The 13,411-nt window shown below is 37.2% G+C and overlaps 3 protein-coding genes across 3 annotated transcripts; 2 read left to right on the top strand and 1 right to left on the bottom strand.

The window, feature by feature from the left end:
• Positions 1-2,369: 2,369 nt before the first annotated feature.
• Positions 2,370-4,383, top strand: LOC105383168. Its single transcript, XM_011553224.3, has 5 exons — positions 2,370-2,979; positions 3,140-3,262; positions 3,357-3,503; positions 3,687-3,911; positions 4,035-4,383. The coding sequence occupies exons 1-5, from the start codon at positions 2,503-2,505 to the stop codon at positions 4,308-4,310; spliced, it is 1,248 nt and encodes a 415-aa protein (XP_011551526.3). The 5' UTR covers positions 2,370-2,502; the 3' UTR covers positions 4,311-4,383.
• On the bottom strand, positions 4,222-6,787 carry LOC105383258 (interleukin-1 receptor-associated kinase 4). Its single transcript, XM_011553325.3, has 4 exons — positions 6,469-6,787; positions 6,222-6,388; positions 4,905-6,073; positions 4,222-4,789 (listed from the first exon to the last, which is right to left on the bottom strand). Exons 1-4 carry the CDS (start codon positions 6,627-6,629, stop codon positions 4,403-4,405), a joined length of 1,884 nt encoding a protein of 627 aa, XP_011551627.3. The 5' UTR covers positions 6,630-6,787; the 3' UTR covers positions 4,222-4,402.
• Positions 6,788-6,969: 182 nt separating this feature from the next.
• Positions 6,970-9,358, top strand: LOC105383357 (signal peptidase complex catalytic subunit SEC11A). Its single transcript, XM_011553429.3, has 4 exons — positions 6,970-7,165; positions 7,244-7,503; positions 7,681-7,858; positions 9,203-9,358. Exons 1-4 carry the CDS (start codon positions 7,118-7,120, stop codon positions 9,251-9,253), a joined length of 537 nt encoding a protein of 178 aa, XP_011551731.1. The 5' UTR covers positions 6,970-7,117; the 3' UTR covers positions 9,254-9,358.
• The last annotated feature ends 4,053 nt before the right edge of the window (positions 9,359-13,411 follow it).

Raw genomic sequence — 13,411 nt, 5'->3', positions numbered from 1 at the left:
TTAACTCTCTGGCACCCGGCATCAAAATCTTAAATAAAAGCTCGCTTCGTCTCCTCGGATCCCCAGTTCTTGACGAATCGATTCCCAAATATATTGACGATGAAATCACAAAATTCCAGGAATCATCGCATCGGCTGGTACAAATTAATCCGCAAATCGCCCTGGTAATCATCAGATACTGTCTTTTCGTTCCAAAATTTACATATGTACTGCGATGTTCACCTATTTGGAGACACCAAAATTTACTTAATAATTTGGATGCGATGATCAGAAACATATTAACCGAAATCCTAAATTGCCAACTGGATAACCGCAGCTGGGCCCAGGCATCGCTGCCGATACGGTTCGGCGGCCTGGGCATCCGCTCGGCGTCCAGTGTGGCCCTCCCGGCGTTCCTGTCCTCGGCACACAGTACGGCTGGCCTCTACGGAAAGATAATTTACCCATCGCTTGGCGATGCAGAGGTCACCTACTTGGCCGAGGCCAGGAGCGCCTGGTCAGATATCGCCGGCCCACAACAAGATGTCCCTCGACTACCGGAATCCCAGAGACTGTGGGACGAGCCGATCTGCAGGCAGGTTCAGGAAAATCTCTTAGAAACTGCCACCAGCCCTGCAGACCGCGCCCGCCTCGTGGCTTCTGCCGAACCGGAGTCGGGACATTGGTTGAGGGCCCTTCCATCTGCGAGTGTGGGCACACTGCTGGACCGCAACACTTTTAACCTTTCTGTCTGTTTGAGACTAGGCTGTAAGACCAACGAGCCACATCGCTGCCGTTGCGGGGACCCCGTCGACCAGCTAGGCCACCACGGCCTCTCCTGTCAGCGGAGTGCCGGCCGATTACCCCGCCACGCGGCCCTTAACGACGTCATACGTCGGGCCTTTGCGAGCGCCGGAATCCCCGCCATTCTGGAGCCAACCGGCCTGGCGAGAGACGACGGGAAGAGGCCCGACGGTATGACCGTAATGCCCTGGAAGTACGGGAAATGCCTAGTCTGGGACGCCACATGCACCGACACAGTGGCCCCCTCCCACATCCAGGGTAGTGCCGCGGCGGCGGGCACGGCGGCGGCTGCTGCAGAAAACCTCAAACGGCGCAAATACAACGGTCTGTCTGACAGCTACATATTTGTGCCGTTTGGGGTTGAGACCCTGGGGCCCTGGGGACCCGAAGCGCGACGACTAGTAAAAGAACTTTCGTCGCGCCTGGTCGAGGTATCAAGGGACCAGAGGGCTGGCAGCTATCTCAGCCAGCGCATCAGCCTGGCTATACAGAGAGGGAACGCTGCCAGCCTCCTCGGAACCATCCCAGGCGACGGCAGCGAACTAAAAGAAATATTCTACCTTTGATAAACTCCTGTTTATTAAGGGTAGAATATTTCCAGGCCAGGATATTATTATAAGTATTTTATATTATTATCTTTTTTATTTGTAAAATATATAGATAGTTTAGTAGGTAAAAGTTAAGTAGTTAAATGAGCCGTTTTCCTTGACAGCTGTCATTTGAGCTTTTGGGTATGCCGATAGATGGCGTGAAAACGCAGTGTACCAACTGTCAAAAATTACATAGAGAGCAAAGAGTACTAAACTCAGAATAAGAACTCACTAGTTGTGATTAAATGTCGGGTGGTAGCGCGAGCCATCCTTCCGAGGCTCAGACTGCATGTGGCTTGGGATAGTGCTAAGTATTCTGTGAATAGTTCTACCCGCGCCGTTTGAACGGGTGCTGCGTGCGAGAACTGATTTTCTATTTTTATTTATTGTATGATCCTAAATAAGATCCCAAAGAAATACTTACAAGACAAGATGAGAATGTGTGCCGTCGCAACTTGTAAAAATAAAGGACATCATAAATTTCCAAATGATGAAAGCCAGGCGCAACAATGGATTAAGGCGACTCGGATAAATGTGCGAAAAATTGATTGGAAACTGCGAAAAGAATCATGGTTGTGTTCAGATCATTTCATACCAAGTGATTTTCATTCACGTAAGTAAGTTAAATCATTCGCGGTAATGTAAATTAACCATTGTTACATAACATGATATATTATCATCATAGAGAAAATAATACTACAATACTACCTACCTACGTCACTTTCACATTTCGTTAGCCTCACAGAATAACATGTGATCTGAGTGTGTTCTGAGGGTTTGACAGTTGGAACAACCCTAGACAATGCCATCTATTTCTCCAAAAAGGAACTTTTTTTTCTTTTTAACAAACGCCTCATTTATTTTACGTATATAATTATAATCATGATGATAGATATATTAAAGAAGAACAGGTTTACATTAAGTTTACTTCTAATTACGTTGTGGGGTATGTTTGTATGCAAATCGATACCAAATGTCAGTGTCAGAATGTTGTCAATGTCAATAATTAAGTTTGGTGGAAATTGAGTGAAAATGTTGTTTTTCTGTCTGTAAATAAAATAAAGTTCTCGTCTTTCTGAATACAAATAGGTTTCTTGATCAAATTTAAGAGTGGAAAAGAAATATAAAAATGGATGAAGACATAAAATCTAATCTGAAACTTGTGGTTGAAAGTTCTATGCTACGAAAACTGTCTAAAAGTGTAGAGGAATCCGATACACATTATGAATTTACTATTCGGCAACAACACTTGTCCACAAACATTTCAGCGTTGCAGGAATTATTCAAAACTGTAGATCTGAAAGACAATAGCAATTTATCAAATGACATACTATCTTCACTAATTTTGTTGTCTAAAGAATTACAAAGCAAAGGAGAGTGGAATACTGAAGAGAGCATGAACTTTTCAAAGTCTCTCAATAGTGGATTCGAAAGTCTTTACCTAATATCTATAGATGATATTTTAAAATCTGTTATTACTCCATTCCCCACACAAACACTGTTTGATCTCTGCTTAGCCAAACTGCACAGTAAACTGACCATCCAAGAATTTAAACACTATCCCAGCCTTGTTGAAGTTTACTGTCTTTTGATTGAGAGTCTTGCGGTAAGTTTGCTATTTTTGTTATAAAATACCTACAACATAAACTTTTGCCAGGGATCAATCCAAATTTACATTAATATTAATATAATATGATATGTTGCTGTTGTTACTGACAAAGAAAATATAATCATTGTTATTTAATAATATTCTACTTTTCTTTCAGAATTATAAGGTGAAAGTTACACCATCTGCCATTTTACCTATTTCATTGCTTCTCATTGATGACTACAACAAAGCATATAAACTGAAAGGTTTAAAATGTTGTCAGACCATTTTAAAGGCACAGGTAATTTTGAGATTTTATATGGCTATAAAATTTTATGTATATAAATGGTTAAATAAGTAATGTACTTATGCTTAAGCTTTGTTTTAAATTATAGACACAAAAAGATTTTCTCAATGGAAACTATCATGAAGTAATTTACATAAGTCTTGGAAATGCTCTGAGGGAAAAGGACTTGGCTGTGACTAAATTACTTTTGGAATGCTTCATGGAATTTATGAGGATTCTCCCAGCTACTGAAAAGGTAGGTTTGCAATCTTATTCAAGGTAATGGGGGGATTCAAATTAATTTGAGACTGTAAAGTTCAGTAGAAATGCTTTTTTTACCTGTTTTAATGCATGTGTTTACACAATTAACAATATCAATTAACTAAGTTATTGCTGAATACAGATGAATAATATCCCCTCTCTATCTACATATTTTCAGGTGGACACTATGGATAACATATTTTTGAAAGTGTTGGAAGAGATGGCTACTGAAGCCAATTTTGATAGAAAGTTGGCTTACTTTGCATTTTTGCAGAAATTCATTCCTATTCATGGCATCAATTGCGTGAAAAGAAAAAGAAGATTGTTTGCAATAATAGTTGAAAATATAGACATGTGTACAAATCAGCCCATTCGAAAAGTTATGCTGGATGATACATTGAAGGTAATCTATCATAATAATATAATTATTTTAAATTTATCAAATAGGATAAATATTATTATGTACATGAAGAATGATGTAGATAAGATGTAACTATGTTATTTATGAACCTATTTACTTTTTCAGTGTCTAAAAATATGGATTCAATACTGTTGGAGTGGTTTCAAGTACACTTCAGATGCAAAACTTATATCCATTATGTTGAAAATTATGTATGTGCTAGAAGACAAAGAAAGAAAACATATTGCAGAAACTGAGCGTCTTCTTGAGGCATTAGTTCATCTCAGCGGAAAGGACAATGAAAAGCAAATAGTATTATCATTAACTGATATCTGTAATAAAAACAATAAGCTAAAGAAGAGGTTTGACAAATTGTTAACAAATTTGAAACCTACAGTGTAGTAATTTTATTAATGTAAAATATGTAACTATGTATTAAGTTTCTCTGTAGAAAATAAAGCTATGTTAATCAATAGCTATTACTGTCTTTTTTATCACAGTACTGTTTTACACAAAATATCACAAACTTCATCTATAGATGGTCTACTTTTTCTCTGCCTTTCCAAACACTTTAAGGATAAGTCGTAAATTTCATTTGCTTTCGTCCAATTCTTGACTACTGGATCCAAAAGTGGTGTTATATCGTTGTCGACACAGTTTTCTTCAATATAAAGTTGGATATTTATGGTTTCACTACTATTCACAATAATAGCCTTAAATCCTGTTAGTAACTCCAGTAGTACTATGCCATAACTGTAAATGTCTATTTTCTGAGTGATAGTACCTGAAAAACCTTCAGGTGCCATGTATGCAGAAGTTCCCATTGGCGACGTCATTATAAATGTAGAGTCAAATTGTTTGGCTAATCCAAAATCGCAGAGCTGAAAGAAGAAAAACATAATTTAAGTTCATTATGGAATTACAGGTTTAGAAAGTTATTTTTAAAACTAAAAGATCCTATGTTGTTGTAATAATGGATCTAGCAAGACAACTTACTTTTGGTACACAATTTCGAGTTAACAAAATGTTGGCACTTTTAACATCACCATGAAGAAAATTGTTCTTTTTTGAGTTCTGTGACTCTGTTTGACCCAGGTCATGGTCTGTGTTACCGCTCCCATGCAGGTACTTCAAGCCTTCTGCAGTTCCAACCATGATCTTTATCCTTTGACTTTCAGTCAATACCTTAGCAGCAAGTTTTTCTTCCAAAGATCCTCCTTCCACAAATTCACAGACAATACACATATCAGGTCCATTTTTGGACAGACCAAGTATAGGCACAATATTTGTGTGTTTAAATTGAGACAAATATTTCACTTCTGCATTGAAAAACTTCATTGCTAAACTTTTGTCAAATGGTAAATGGCTATGGGCCTTCTTGATAGCTAGAGGCCCATGTTTTGGGTGGAATCCTACAAACACTTCTCCAAATCCCCCACTGCCGATGCGCCCACTTGGCCCATATGGACCTTTGATAAGTTTCTCTGAGAATTTACCAGTTATCTCATATAGTTCTTGGTACTCAAAGTGGATAAGATTGGAATCCTGTAAAATGAGACTGTCAATGCCACTGGATGAATTGTTTTCTTCAAAATCTATGTTGGGTAAAGACATTTGGTATGTACTGACTGACTGCATGGAGCCCAGTGGTGGTTCGCTGCCCGGACCTGTGAACTGTGAGCCTGTTGACTCATAACTGGGTTGTGTAGACTCAATGTGGGTCTTACTATCAATCTCAGATGCAGACATCATTGCACTGAAGTGTGGAATATTTACAGATTCTAAAGTTGGCTCTTCCACATTAACCTCTGGTATTGGGTATTTAGTTGAGAACTTGATCAGGTCACTGTCAGATTTCAGAGGCATAGTGGACTTATTTGACAAAGGTTGAAGTGCACTTATGTTAGGAATGTCTGCTGAGTTCATGTCTGCAGAAAACTCGATCATGTTGCTAGCGGACTTCATCTGCAGTGTGGGTTGTTCTCCAATCATTTTCTCCAGCTCATCGGTAGGCCTCTGTAGCTGTTGTGTCGTCTTCTCAAAGTATTCCCTCTTTACAGAGTTGGTGGTGTTGAAATTGTTTAAAGAGTCACTTTCCAGCATTTTTGATATGTCAATGTCTATCTGGGCTGCTGGACCATGCTGAGGTCTTGATGGTTCATTTTCTGTAATTAATTTTACATATTTATTATGATTAATTATATTTATGGTTTAGTGAGTAACTACCTAGTATACCATAGTAGCTTTATTTTTTATAATGATATTTCTATTCGTATAAAAAGCTACAAGATGACAATTAAATAAAATTGTTACCTTGTAAAAGTGCAGCTAGGGCATCAGCGGCTCGATAAATTTCAGCCTTCAGAACAATATCTTTCAAGGTGCTGAGTGTTGGTCTGATCCTGCCTGAAGTACTCCATTCTTCTATTAGAATTTCAGCACATTTCCTCCCAGTAGATCGGGAATGGTCCTCGATTAATCTAATACATGTTTAATTTAAAGTTGATTATTAAGTCATTATTAAATAGCTTATAAAAAATATAAGTGAGTGAAAACTTACCTTATGTGTTCATTATTGTATTTAGGTTCAAAATCACTACTTTGAGGATTTTTTGGTATGATAGCCATTACTTTTTTCCAATCCTGATTGGTTTCTAAAATATCTGCGATGTTGTAAAGTGATCCAACGGGCAATTTACGTATTTCTATATTCTTCAACATTGTGATGTGATTGTGATTTAAAGTATTATAGAACAATGAATAGTTAACTTATTTTGGTATCGCGGAAAAACCCATGGAATGAGGAAAAATAGCAAAATAAACTTAGACAAAACAAAAGTTTGCAACCCAAAACTTTTGATCATTTTGACATGTTATGATTTAGTCATCTGTGAATAAAATCTGAAAAGTGATCTGTGGTCTGAAGAAAATTAAGGGCAGCCGCAAAATCAAACTGGCTTTATACAAACGATGTGTGTGAACAGTGCTTAAAAATGAATGAACGATTCACAAAATCACAGATTAAAAGTTTTAGAAATTTGTCATGTTTGCCATCGATGACATTGCAACGCATCCCTGACGTGGTTCCTCGGCGAGTGTCTGAATTTTTGAGACGGGATCGAAAATAAATCAAACCACCAACAAGTCAACCATAAAACCCAATATTTAACTATACCCCATAAAATAGACTAACCAAATAATTATACAAGATGTTGGACAGCTTGTTTGACGATGTGAAACGCATGAACAAGCGGCAGGTAAGTTCTGTTTGGGTTATTTAGATGACGTGAACAAGTCGCCGGTTGTTTTAACCATGATTTTTCATTGATTTTCAGTTTATCTACCAAGTGTTGAGCTTTGGTATGATAGTGTCCTCTGCGCTGATGATATGGAAGGGTCTAATGGTGGTGACTGGCAGCGAGAGTCCCATAGTGGTGGTGTTGTCTGGTAGTATGGAGCCCGCGTTCCACCGCGGAGATCTCCTGTTCCTGACGAACTACCCGGAGGAGCCGGTGCGCGTGGGGGAGATCGTCGTGTTCAAAGTCGAGGGGCGGGACATTCCCATCGTGCACAGAGTTTTAAAACTTCATGAAAAGTAAGTCACCAACCTCTTTGAGGCAGATTCGTTGGCACTTGTCTTGTTTGTAAACCTGCAAAATTGTTCAAAGCAGGACTATCTGTGGATAGTTTAAATTATCATTATAAATGTGAGAATATGTATACTGTATGTTATTCTATATAAAATAATTATGTATTATGTTACACCTTACAGGAACAATGGCACAGTAAAGTTCTTGACTAAAGGAGACAACAATAGTGTGGACGACCGGGGTCTGTACGCCCAGGGACAGCTCTGGCTGACCAAGAAGGATGTTGTGGGCCGGGCGCGGGGCTTCCTACCATATGTTGGCATGGTCACAATATACATGAATGAATATCCTAAATTTAAGGTAATTCAAATTATTGCGTAGTGATTATGTGTCCACAGTACCCAAAGCGATATGAAAAGAGGATTAGCATGGATGCCTTTTATAGAAAAAAACAAAAAAAATATTTTTTTTGTTAATAAAACCAAATATACAAAAATAAATATTATGTTTGAAAGGGTTTTATAATATTTGAACTTATGATTATAGTTTAGCAGGGTCTCCCACAGTTGGCAAAGCTCTGCTATGATATATTCTGTAGTTATACATAGAATGGACTTGAGGTCTAGATTTTGCTTTTGTATGGTAGATGGTAATCATGTTATACCCCATCCACACGCTCGGCGAACAATGGCAAACAGCAAACAGCAAACAGCAAACACTGACGTGTGGATGGGTGTTTGTCGTTGTTTGCCTGTTTGTGTTTGTGTTCGCCAGTGTTCGGCATCGGTGTCGGTTTTTCTTGCCAGATCAAAAGATGTTCGGCAAACAGTTCGCTACGTATCCACACGTCTGGCAGCGATCAGTATGCGCGCTAGCATTGCGGGAGGCGGACGTATCAACTTGCTACACTTTTTCGTTGGCGCGCATTTTTTTTATGTATGTTCACCGATTACTCCGCCGTTTATGAACCGATTTTAAAAATTCTTTTTTTTTTGTATTGGGTTGAGCTCCCAGGTGGTCCCATTTTTTTTCAGAATTTTATCTCACCCCTAAGGGTGGGTAAAGGGGTAAAAACAGGGTATGAATTTCCATTTTGGACACATATTAACCGATTCTAATGAAATTAAAAACATAAATATAGTTCTTGTAACAAAAAAATATGATGGTGACCTTGAGCTGATCTGATGATGGAAACGGAAGGCAGTCAAGGGAACTCCTCAACGGTATATAGCAACTACCTCGTGTTTAGGCTTGAATGATTCGTATTGATTAGTAGGACTTTTTGGTATCATTTGCATCTTACTTTTGATTAAAAATTATTGCAAATAAACTAAAAACTATAAAATAAAATAATACTTAATTAAAAAGAAGAAGTCAGTTTTTTTATTATTATTATCCCACCATCGTCTTTGCTTTCTTCTTATTTTCCTTTTTTCTTTCTCTTGCTTTAATTTATATAATAAAAATATGTCAACCCGAAAGTAATAGCTCGTCGTCCGCCGTGTTTGCCGGTTCGGAATGTTATGAGCGTTCGCCGAGCATGTGGATGGCTGTTTGTGTTCGGTGATTGTGGTTGGTGTTTGGGACTTTGTTTGCTGTTTGCCGTGTTTGTGAGAAACAGCAAGCGTATGGATGGGGCTTTATACATAATAAAAACAAATGCTGCAATGTTGAAAAAAAATAATGATTTTTCCTTTGTTTCAGTTTGCTGTGCTGGCTTGTTTAGCAATCTATGTGCTAGTACACAGAGAATGAAGAGCAAACAGTTTGTATGATTTATAAGTGGAGGATTATCATCAGTGCCGGATGTAATGGTTTTTATTTAATTCTGAATAAAAAAGTTCTCTCTAGTGTTATAAATGGTTTATTTATTTTGGACTATTATTCTATCAGTTCAGTATTATATGTATTGAAATGAATTTAACCTTTGCGCAAATTGTGCTATAATATCAATGGGTATATTGGTGGGTTAATAATAAATTTAGTACATAATGATATGCAGTGTAGACTTCCTTTCATGAGGTTTTCCTTTACTTCTTATTAGTGTGACGCTACAAAAGCTACAGTTAAACTAGGATTTGTCGCCACAGAGAAAGGATTAGTCATATGCTTTATTAATGAAGAGTGATGCTATAAAATGTAACGACAAAGAACTCGAAAAGATCCACTATAATAAAATAGTAATTTTGTATACATTATTACAAAAAGAAATAGGTACCTAAAACTTTTTATATTTTCAGTACCCTTGATAGTTCCATTAGTAACAACTAGAGGGCGCCTCTAGGGACATAGTCATAAATTGTATCTCAAGACTAACATCCTGAAGGGGAGGAGAACCAGGGGGCAAACAGTTAGGTATGATTCATCATGTTTGTAGTCATCCTCTACAAAAGGAGTAGTAGTAAAGTGTGAAGTTACCTGCTCTGATGAAGATGTTCTTTAGCTCGTACTTTCAGCTTGGAGAACTTGGTCAGCTCCATAAGTAGGTAGCTACACACTTTTGTACCTTGTCAATCACACAATTCATTTTTTGAACACATATTACTTACGTATATAAGTTGTATGAATTCATGAATAAGCGGTTTGTAAGTTTGACAATGTTCAAGAGTGGTAAATACTAAATTTTTCATATTTTTGAAATCGGTTCACTAATGACATTAACTAATGTGTTTATTCGTTACTAAGGTACCTACTTAGGTACATTATCAATCTACTTACACACAAGTAAGTAAGTACCTACCTACAACATAAATATTCCACACAAAACTACTTATCTCTAATAATTTTCCATGAATTTTTCATACAAATTCACTTACCGAGTTACCCTTAGAAATTCCCAGCAGTGAGATAGGGGGAGTCTCAAGATTCGTATGATAAAGATTAATAGAAGTTTGATCCACCCTCGGCATCCAGTTCAGCTCTAATGATACGGACCAGTGATTCCGTAACATGAACCACATTGTCGAGAAATGTGCACCGTCATTGCTGAAGTACAAGCTGCTGCCTACGCGTTTTATCTCAAGTCATATCGGTAGGTTTTAATTTGGCTACAGTGTCAAGTATGGAGTTAAATATCTAACATGTATCTACCCACCTACCTACTTAAAGATATATATAAAAAACCACTAGATAGGACAAATTAATACAATAACAAAAAACCAAAAAATACTTACTTCAATATTCGTCATATACCTACGTAAACTGTATACTTAACGTTATTTCCTGTTAAACATCCATCATTCATTTCAACATCCATCCTATATTCAAATACTCGTCGCCTACCAGTAGCCAACAAAACTCTTTCAAAATACTCTACCTATTTCCATATACTACATGGATCGGAAAATATAGTTAAACTCTTCACCCAACATTTCCAACCCAACCAGCACGTTAAAGGCAAGACTACTTACGTGGGTACCCACTTGTGTATTGAACGGTTCGCTTGTCATAACAGTAGCCACGTTGATATTTCACTTTACCACCGCGGGATCAAACTACCCTCCATCTTGAGTGATTCCGTTTGAATTCGGAAAGGTTAGGATTTGCGAGATCCCGTGAGCGAACCTCCTTCACAGACCCCCTACTGCATCCATCATTCATTTTAACATAGTCCAAGGCATTTTTACTCCAACTGTACTGAGAGATCTTTATAGCAAAGTGATAGGGATTGAAATGATACAGCGTTTAATATAGCACGAGTCTAGATAACTTGAACAGTGGCAACGCTTTCCGCCGACTGGACGGAAAATTTCATGCATTCGTAAATAAAATACATCAGTTTTCGTATTTTATTGGATTTATTGGAGACCCAAGTTAGAATGACGTTTGTTTGGAGGTTTGGCTCTAAATTTATTTTGTTTAAATAACAATATTCGACGATGATTATAATGAAATAAGTACCTACCTAAGTGCCAATTTCTCCATAGTCGGTAAGAGCATAACCATAGGTATTAATGGTTGACTTTTGACACATCTGTCAACAATTTTATATGGAGATGGCGTATAATTGATCAGCCTTTCCCTGGTTATCATTTAATTGACTATTGTGAAATTGGAGCTAAGTCTAATGACATCACCCTCAAGGTAAGTTCAAATAACTTTTTAATGCAACTTAAATGCATGATTCAGATTTGTCCATGATAAATATTGTCCATGATTAGCCTAAACCGTACTCGAACAGTCCCGAATGCAGCGCGGGTGATACTCCGCTCAGCTCGACTAAACTTTCAGCTCAGTCGTCCAGCATTCAGTTGACTTAAGTCGGACGAATTTCCATAAACGAAGACTTTAACGAGCAAATTGCCGCTTTTAAGTAATTTAGTTCAACTTGGGATTTGTGATGTCGTGTTGTATCAAAATAGAAAATCACTATTACATAAGTACCTGTATATAAGGAGAAATCACATAGGTACAAAATATACTCGATGGTTGACCAAATTCATACAAAATATCCAATAAATATCAACTGTCAAGTATATTTTAATTGCTAATTAACATAAATGTACTCATAAAATTTAATACAGGTACCTATACATGATTTTCCTCAAATGTTTCAATAAACTTGCCTTAACTCTGTCTTAAATATCGATACAACAATTAATTCACCAGCAGGGACATATTCAATAAGTACCTACCTACACCACAGGCGAAGGTGGCATAGTGAGACACGAAGCAAAAACTTTCTTTATTATTATTTCATAGTTCTCTCAGCTTGTTCCAACAAGGAGTATAAAACTGAAGCAGCAAGCGCTATGTAAGCGAATTAACGTATCTTAACTGCAACGCAGAGTGGGGTGGAGAGGTGCTCCAACTTTCCACGAGTTGCAGACAGACTTTTGACGGTAGCTATGGATATGGTTGTCTAGTCATAATGTGGGTTATAAATAAATATGCAGAGTGGAGTTTTATGAGTGAGTTTCTTGTTGACAGGTGAGCTATTGAGCAAATTTAATTATCCAAAAAAGGATAAACCGCAGTCTTGTAATCCTGAAGTAATTAGCCAAAATGTTACGTAATATAATACTATTATAATAATATTTTAATAGCGATTTCAGAAATGGCCTTAGAGTACGTCTGGTACATACGAGTACATAGAATTGCTGTCGATGGAAATGTTTTTAGGGTTCCGTAGCCAAAATGGCAAAAACGGAACCCTTATAGTTTCGTCATGTCCGTCTGTCCGTCTGTCCGTCTGTCACAGCCGATTTACTCGGAAACTATAAGTACTACAGTGATGAAATTTGATGGGAATATGTGTTGTATGAACCGCTACAAAAATATGACACTAAATAGTAAAAAAAAGAATTGGGGGTGGGGCCCCCCATACATGTAACTGAGGGATGAAATTTTTTTTTTCGATGTACATACCCGTGTGGGGTATCAATGGAAAGGTCTTTTAAAATGATATAAAGTTTTCTAAAAAACATTTTTCTTAAAGTGAACGGTTTTTGAGATATCAGCTCTCAAAGTCGTAAAAAGTATATAAGTACTTATATACTACTAGTTTTAGCTTAACTATAAATAGTAGATAGTACCTACCTACTTACCAAAATTTGTGGTTTCATTACTTTGAATAGATTATTACGATGTTTTAATTATCTGAAGTTGCATTGTATATCGGCATGATTCCGTCAGCCTGTGGGGAATCCATTGGTCGCGTTTTTTAGTAATAAGTATAATTTACTACAGTCAAACTATAAAGTCCTGATATCAAAGAGTGCGATTTTGCTAAGACTTTTTAGGATCATCAGTTATTTACTTACTTTTACATACATTTTAAAAATAAAATATGGATTGATTATGGATTTTAACAGATAGTCCTTTAATAAATACTTATAACAGATCGATTAAATACGATCTTAAACGATTAGTTAGGATCCACTTCCGTTTTCACGACTTTGTAGTTGGACTGTA

Source organism: Plutella xylostella, chromosome 9 (assembly GCF_932276165.1).
Source record: "Plutella xylostella chromosome 9, ilPluXylo3.1, whole genome shotgun sequence".
NCBI lineage: Eukaryota > Metazoa > Arthropoda > Insecta > Lepidoptera > Plutellidae > Plutella > Plutella xylostella.
The sequence above is the reverse complement of the archived record's forward strand: the minus strand, read 5'-3'. Positions and strand labels throughout refer to the sequence as shown.

Bases quoted from the DNA above. Each gene is read 5' to 3' on its own strand.
- LOC105383258 (XM_011553325.3), bottom strand. From the start codon at position 6,629: ATGTTGAAGAATATAGAAATACGTAAATTGCCCGTTGGATCACTTTAC. The intron at 6,074-6,221 runs GTAACAATTTTA...AATTAATTACAG, and splicing joins CCTAGCTGCACTTTTACAAG to AAAATGAACCATCAAGACCT. The intron at 4,790-4,904 runs GTAAGTTGTCTT...TTCTTCTTTCAG, and splicing joins CTCGAAATTGTGTACCAAAA to CTCTGCGATTTTGGATTAGC.
- LOC105383357 (XM_011553429.3), top strand. From the start codon at position 7,118: ATGTTGGACAGCTTGTTTGACGATGTGAAACGCATGAACAAGCGGCAG. The intron at 7,166-7,243 runs GTAAGTTCTGTT...ATTGATTTTCAG, and splicing joins AACGCATGAACAAGCGGCAG to TTTATCTACCAAGTGTTGAG. The intron at 7,504-7,680 runs GTAAGTCACCAA...TACACCTTACAG, and splicing joins GTTTTAAAACTTCATGAAAA to GAACAATGGCACAGTAAAGT.
- LOC105383168 (XM_011553224.3), top strand. From the start codon at position 2,503: ATGGATGAAGACATAAAATCTAATCTGAAACTTGTGGTTGAAAGTTCT. The intron at 3,263-3,356 runs GTAATTTTGAGA...TTTAAATTATAG, and splicing joins AGACCATTTTAAAGGCACAG to ACACAAAAAGATTTTCTCAA. The intron at 3,504-3,686 runs GTAGGTTTGCAA...ACATATTTTCAG, and splicing joins TTCTCCCAGCTACTGAAAAG to GTGGACACTATGGATAACAT.